Genomic DNA, 8,155 nt, shown 5'->3' with positions numbered 1-8,155 from the left:
TCTCATATTTTATGAGAATTCAATTTTTATTGATGAAGAAACAAAAGTTGGAATAAAATACAACTCAGAACTTATTTTTAGCATTTTGGCTTATATGAGTATACTTTTAATAGCGTGTTTTCACCCTTTCCTTTCCAGGGTCTCAAAGGACATCCAGGGCTCCCAGGGCTCAGAGGTGAACAAGTAAGTATTTCAAATACTTCCTTTACGAGACATATAGTATCCAGTGACAAAGACACACAGTAGGGAACTCCAATGAAATTATTTATCCCTGCTGAACTCTTTCAATTCTTCTTTCCAATGAGTTTTACTCTATTTTGTGTAAGTCAACCTTTTAATTATCTTTTGTGTTTTCTTTTTTCTTTTCAAACCCCAGACTAATGTCAACTATTTGCCTTACATGTTCCATACCAGCTCATAAACTTCTGTGGTTCACAGGCCCCCTGTGGAAAATCTCATAAATGTTATAAACCCTTTCACCTTGAAAATACATATATCCGTGCATATACACTCACACATATACAGCTGCTGTTTTTACTTTTCAGGGGCCAGTAGTTCATTAACACCTTTTATACAACTATTATTTCCCTGATCTTTGTATGGGGAAATAAAAGTAAATCCAAATTAGAATGGTACATATGCTGCTGTTCATTATACACATATACACACATTAAGTCCCCAAATAGTTTCAGGTCTTAGTTTTTGATCATCTTATTGCTTCTTTCTTCCACAGGAGCTTATTATATTATTATGTCATAGGGAAAAATAAAGTCATATTTCTTGCTTTCAATACAGCATGTACAAGGCCCATATGACTAAAGTAGTGAAAAGGGTAGGAAATTAGAAACTGATTAGAATGACACTGCAAAATGGGCAAGGAGGCCACATGTTCTGACCTCCTCTAATCCCACAAGAAGACAGAGTCACCATCAATAACCCAAGGCCTATTCCTGCAAGGCCAGACATGCTGCCTCCCTTCAGCCCTTTCTTCAACCATTCCTCCCAAAGCACCACCACCTCTCTCCTGGGTTTGATAATTCACTGCAGTGGCCACACAGAAGTCACAGATTATGAGGTTTATTAGGGAAGCACCAGGCTACAGTTCAAGTTCAGGAAAAACACTCAGTCTCTCTCCCAGCCCACTGTCTCTCAGCCAAGTCTCTCACAGTCTCTCTCCCAGCAGTGCATGTCCCTCGGTGTCTCACTCAGCAACGCGTGTCTCTTGCATCTCTTTCCCAGCAGCACGTGTCTCTTTCAGCAGCACGTCTTCTTCAACCAGCACTCAGAGAGAGTTCTGCCTCTAGGAGGCCTCCTTTTGAGCTTGGCAGAGTGGCCAAACTAGCCAATCATAGCATCAGAACTCTGAGCACCTGAGAGAGAACCTCCCATAACATTGCGTTGTGCCATGCCCAACAGAAATAACCCAGGTGGATAACATTTACAATCAGGAGCTCCTCAGTTGCTCATTCCACCACTGAGTTTACAATGATTTATGGGTAGAAAAGCCATACTAAGTAATTTACTACACTGCAGACACATACCATTATTCATGATTCAGCAAAGAGTTTCAGGAACCCTTTAAAGAGAACTTCGGGAAGAAATGTGGTTGATGATCCTGAAGGAAAAGATATGAGGATGAAACAAAGCTAATTTTTTCTTTCATTCATGTTAAATGGTACATTATACTCTGTTCTGTCCCTAAAGCACAATTTTCCAAGATAACTAATTTCTGGACATGGCAAGCAAAGCATTATATGTGTCAATTGCAGGTACAATCCCTGTTTCCTGAAAATCAAATAAATGCAAAAGGAAGGCATTTGAGCATTTTGGGAAGAAAATGAGGAGGTTGGGAGGAATATTTCCTTGGGGAGATTAAAAAAAAATAATCCCTAGAATACTGTTTTGGCATAAATATGTGAATCCAATGAAGAAAACAAGATTCCTCACAGGTAAGTGAAAAATTGACTATGTGTCAGTATTGATCAGCTCTCTCAACAACTGCTCTATAACCTAGGTCTGTTGGTATACATGTTACTGTTGTGAGGGTGTATAGTTTTTAGAAGAGCCTAAAACAATTTTAAATGGTTAAAAAATATACTTTGGAGTTAGTTCTTACTTTGTATTTCATTTTTGTCTAGAAAAGGAGAGGTGGAATCTGTGATAACTTTCAGGAACAACCAAAATAATTTTGCATCTTAACTATGGAAACACTAATGTCATTAAGTGGCTCATAATTGATTTACAAGGAGATATTCATTTCCAGAAAATTTGGAAATATTTATGTTCAGTATTAAACTATAATACTGTTAAATACACTACCAGTAGTATAATTATTTATTGACTATTCAACATGTGTTAAATAATTTAAAGCCCAGCAACACTAAGAATTACTGCAATTACCACCACATTAAATATTTTACTATACATTGTTTTATTTTCCCCCCACAATAATCCCATGACATATTAGATTCCATCAAGTTGGTTCCAACTCATAGTGACCCTATGTACAACAGAACAAAACAATGCCCAGTCCTGTGCCATCCTCACAATTGTTGCCATGCTTTTAAGCCCATCATTGCAACCACTGTGACAATCCATCTCATTGAGAGTCTTCCCCTTTTGTTGCTGACCCTCTACTTTACTAAGTATGATATCCTTCTCCAGGGACACATCCCTTCTGACACCATGACCAATGTAGAAGACATGACTCTGGCCATTCTCATTTCTAAGGAGCATTCCAGCTGTACGTTCTCCAATATTCAATATTCTTGCAATTCAAATGCATCAATTCTTCTGCAGTCTTCCTTATTCTTTGTTCATTGTCTTACATGCTTAAGAGGCTATTGAAAATATAGTGGCTCAGGTCAGATGTGCCTTAGTTTTTAAAGTTACATTTTTGCTCTTAAACACTTGAAAGAGGTCTTTTGCAGCAGACTTGCCCGGTGCGTTACGTCATTGAATTTCCCAGCTGCTGCTTCCATGGGTGTTGATTGTGGACCCAAGTAAAACGAATTATTTGACAACGTCAATCTTTTCCCTGTTTGTCATGATGTTGCTTATTGGTCCAAAACCAAAAACCCACTGTCATTGAGTGATTCCACTCATAGGGACACCCACTGGGTTTCTAAGGTGGTAAGTCTTTATGGAAGTAGATAGTCCAACCTTGCCTCTGCTGAGTGGCTGGTGGGTTTGAAACCCTTCTGGGTAGCAGTCAGATGCCCTAGGCACTGTGCTACCAGAGCTCCTTCTTATTGGTCCAGTGGTGAGGATTTTTGTTTTCTTTATGTTGAGGTGTAATCTATACTGAAGGCTGTACTTTTTGATCTTCATGAGTAAGTGTTTAAACTCGTTTTTGCTTTCAGCAAGCATTGTTTTATTTTCTCCCCACATCTGCATATCACAGGTTGTTACTGGCTCTTCTTCATCCTGAGGTCTCATATAATCCAGCTTCTCCAATTATTTGCTCACCATACAGATTGAATAAGTATGGTGAAAGATATAACCCTGATGCATACCCTTCCTGATTTTAAACCATGCAGTATCCCCTTGTTCTGTTCGAATGACAGCCTCCTGGTCTATGTATAGTTTCCTCATGAGTACAATTAAGTGTTCTGGAATTCACATTTTTCACAATTTTACCCATAATTTTCTCCTTGTATATATACATACATATACATATATGTACCTATATATACATATACATATGTATACATATACACATATATACATATATGTGTGTATATCTATATCTATGTCTATATCTATGCTTATACCTATATCTATAAAATAGATGTTAGGTGCTTGGTATCATGGTGGATACATCAAAAATGTTCAGTAAATTGTCATTTTGGTGCAAGGAATGGGAGGAGAAGAGGAAGGAGAAAAGTGAAAGAGAAAAAATTGAGAGATGGGTTCTGAAAAAGTAGAATAATATATGTCTGATAGAATCCTCAAGTTGCCCTTTCTTTACTCTGTTCTTTTTCTACAAGTACTAGTTACTGTTGAGTAGATTCTCACTCCTGGTAACCCAACACATACCAGAGTAAAACTGTGATGATTCAGAAGGAGATCACCAGGCCTTTTTTTGAAGTGCTTCCAAGTGGACTAGAACCTTCAACCTTTCAGTTAACATTTGAGCATATTAGCCATTTGCAATACCCAACAACTCCATTAGTTTTCTAGAATTTCCAAAATTTTAGGAGTCCTAAGGTTCCTATGAAGGTTGGGCAATCCTACTTCCGTAGTGATACTGCCTTGGAAACCCAAGGAGGGGTCGCTATGAGTCGGGGCCGACTCGACGGCAAATAACAACAAGAAGGTTCCTATATTTAAGATAGAGGTAACACACTTCTGCTACATCAGAGTGGGAGGACACAGTTTTAGTCTGTTTTATTATCTCTTTTCTAAACAGGTAGAAAGTGAATGTTCCATAAATGAGAAAAGTATGAAACTTAAAATGGTTGTCCCTATTTGAGGTTACATCAAGGCCACTCAACACACATTCTTTTAGCTTTCCTTTGATTCAAGTACTATTTAATAGAATTACATCCTCAATAAACTGATGAATGCATGAAGGAATAATGTAATGAAGGAAAAAGGAAAGAAGAGAAAAAAATGCAGGTATATTTCCTCTCACTTTCCTATTTAGGTCTGTGGCAAGTTTCTTATGCCTTTGAGTTTGCATCTATCAGCCTTCCTTAAGCAGACCTTGTTTTAAATCAGGAATACTAAATTGCCAATTCTAAATGAGCTTCCCACTCACAGTTTTACTCACTATGTAAAATTTCAGATAGACCTGTATTATAATAAAAGTATTTATTACCTAATATCTATTTATTTAACCAGATATTCAGTAAGAATGAGTGTATCTACAAACGAACAAGATATTGGTTTTAAATTTCATTCAGCATGTAGTTTTCTGGGACTTATGCCCGGACAGTTAAGGAGTAGTTCAGGATGAATGACACAAGAAATAATTCAATCTGAAAGGACACTGATTATTAAAGTGTATAACAACTCTTCCTCTACAATAAATGTCTTTAGTTATATCACTCTGGACTTTTCCATGTTACATTTATCATTATTTATGATCAGTGTCTAATGTAGGGCCTTAACCTAACAGTTTTATTTATTTTTATTTAGTAATTTTGGCCTATTTGTACTTCAAATACATGGTTTCAGCATATAAACAACATAGAAGACTCTTAGTATTTTTGTAAGGAGAATTCCCACCCCCCCAAACTTAAGTATTATAAAGACACTAAATGTGTTTCCTTGGCGTTCTTTTGACTATGCTGTATTATTTTATTTTATTTTTCATTTCAGGGAATTCCAGGATTCACTGGTAATATTGGTTCACCTGGTTACCCTGGCAGGCAGGTGCAGTAACTGCATTTGTACACCCCTTTTATGTCCCTCTTCCTTAATACATTGTATGTTCTGATAATGACAATTAATGTTCAAATGACAAACTGGTTTATTTTTATTAAGTAATGAACTACCCATAGCTAAATAATATCAAAATAACAATTGTAAAAAATCTTTTCAAAAATTTTACTGCAAAGTCTATTTAAAATAGGAGTGAGGTTTTTAAATATGTTCGGTGTGATAAACAGTGGAGCCTCTGAAGTTAAAGTTCCTCATGATCTAGTAGGATGTTAAAACAACCTTGCTATTCATTTTACAACACTACCACTGCCTAGAGTGAATAGTAATACTTAAGACTCTCTATAGGAGCTCTGGTGGCGAAGTACCTAAGGCATTTGATTGCTAACCAGAAGGCTGGTTGTTAAAACCCACCAGCCACTCCTCAGAAGGATGATTGGGCAGTTTACTTTGGTAGTGATACCACCTCGGAAACCCAAGAAGGGGTCTCCATGAGTCAGATCCTACTCGACGGCAGTGAGTTTTGTTTGTTTTTAAGACTCTATAATAAGCATCATTTTGAAATAGCGCAGTTATAAAAACTTGGGAAACAGTTAGCAATGCTACATATACCACTATTAAATGCTCTTATCTGTATTGCATTTAGGTTTTTGTACTGCTTTAAAATTTCATTTTATTCATTTCATATTTTATTTCCCTATAATTTCTAATTTTTCAATTTAATGTAGACTAATGATAGGGCAGGAGCTCTGGTAGCATAGTGGCTAAAGCACTTGACTGCTAACCAGAGGGCTGGCGGTTCAAACCCACCAGCCACTCCTCGGAAGGAAGGTTGGGCAATCCTACTTCCGTAGTGATACTGCCTCGGAAACCCAAGGAGGGGTCGCTATGAGTCGGGGCCGACTCGATGGCACATAACAACAACAACAACAACAATGATAGGGCACATTTTGCCTTTCCAGATTTTTATGAATTTATTACTTACTCTGAAATTAATTATTCATTATTAAACTAGAAAACTGTGTTTATAATAGTTTTTATTCTCAAGAATGAGGGAAATAAAACTGCCAAATAAAATAATCTTTTGTTAACAAAATTCATGTTTTTAGGATGTTAAAGATACCTGGAGATATTATATGTAATAACCTTAGCGTAAAGTGGTTATATATGTTAGAAGAAAAGCACAAAATATAAATACATAAACATACGGACATTGTTCTAAACTTAAATATGTATTCTTTTTTTAAAAAAAATATATAAGAAGTCAAGGAAATAAGTTTTAGAATAAGTTTATTATAAGAGTTTTAAAAGATCCATGTAATTCCCCAATGAGAAATAATTTAATAAAAAAAAATTGCATCTTACAATGTATGTAGATCTGCTTTATTTAGACAGCTAAAATATATTTGCATATGAATTACATCCAGTGCCTCTTTTGGTTCTGAAATTCTAAATTTCCCTGAACATTTGTAATCATTTTTAAGTATATGGAATCCTGAGTTTTGTAGCTGTGAAAATATCTCTTTATACACACTTATTAATCTATAACAACTCTTTAAAAAGTACTTTAATGTAATAAAGGTGTCTTTTGTTCACACTAGGGTTTAGCTGGACCAGAAGGTAATCCAGGTCCTAAAGGTGTAAGAGTAAGTAAGCATTTTTATCATCTTTTTAAGCATACTTACATTGCAAAACAGTAGAATGAAGTACATAAAATGTTTATCAGTTTCACATTTTCTTAAAAGCTTAGCTTTCTTAGGAGCTTTGCATTTTATATAGGCTTTCCTTGAAGTGATGTAAACACCTGCTTAATAGTTACTTTCACTTTTATGCCTACAGAAAGGAGCCTTATAGTGTAGGTTTTATCGTTCTTTTCAATTAATTTCCTAACATAATTTCTGGCTTATTAGAATGTACTCTATCAGCATTCACAGTATTATTTAAGTAAGAATATTTACAGATGTAAAAAATCATGATGAAAAAATATATGAAGAAATTTACATTGGTTAAAGATGAAGATAATTTTATAATTTGAAAATTATCAAGAGTAGAGAAATATCTTCAAAGAATGAAATACGCTTACCATATCAAGGACTTCCCACTGGACTTCACAACCATTTAAGGAATCATTGGCTATAAGATGTAAACAAAATTACTATGATATTCATGATATATATATTAAAAAAAAAAAAAAAACAAACTCACTGCCATCAAGTTGGATCTGACTCATAGAAACCCCTTCTTGGGTTTCTGAGGCAGTATCACTACGGAAGTAGATTGCCCAGTCTTCCTTCTGAGGAGTGGCTGGTAAGTCTGAACTACCAGCCTTCTGGTTAGCAGTTAAATGCCTTAGGCACTATGCCACCAGAGCACATGATATACAGTGTGCTACAAATTAAAATCAAAGTTTGTTCTAGGAAAAATTAGTAAAAGTAAGCTAAAATTTTCCAAAGTCTACATTTATACCTTAAATTATCTAAAATCCAACACCACCACCACCAATTGCCAGTGAGTTGATTCCAACTCATGACAATCCAGTGTGTCAGAATGGAAGTGTACACCATAAGGTTTTTGATGACTAATTTTTTGGAAATTTATCATCAAACCTTTCTTCTGAGGAACTTTAGAATCAGCCAAGTGTGTCTTTTATCTAAAATACCTTTTAGACAGCATCAAGGGTCTCCTATTTATAATAACTTCTATAAATACGCATCCAGTCTTTAAGCAATACATGCTGTATCAATTCCTTACATTTCCAAAGATTCTTAAA

At 35.5% G+C, this 8,155-nt stretch overlaps 1 protein-coding gene across 1 annotated transcript in view; it reads left to right on the top strand.

Annotated features, from left to right (window-relative positions):
• The window catches only part of COL24A1 (collagen type XXIV alpha 1 chain), a 586,013-nt gene that overhangs the window by 88,655 nt on the left and 489,203 nt on the right, over positions 1-8,155 (top strand). The window contains exons 7-9 of the mRNA XM_007946195.1: positions 139-183; positions 5,326-5,379; positions 6,987-7,031. Coding sequence (XP_007944386.1) covers positions 139-183; positions 5,326-5,379; positions 6,987-7,031 — 144 coding nt within the window. The remainder of the gene's footprint in view (positions 1-138; positions 184-5,325; positions 5,380-6,986; positions 7,032-8,155) is intronic.

The sequence above is a fragment of the Orycteropus afer genome, unplaced genomic scaffold (assembly GCF_000298275.1).
Source record: "Orycteropus afer afer isolate SDZICR_OR568_19922 unplaced genomic scaffold, OryAfe1.0 scaffold00152, whole genome shotgun sequence".
Taxonomy (NCBI): Eukaryota; Metazoa; Chordata; class Mammalia; order Tubulidentata; family Orycteropodidae; genus Orycteropus; species Orycteropus afer.
This window is presented reverse-complemented; position numbering and strand designations above follow the sequence as displayed.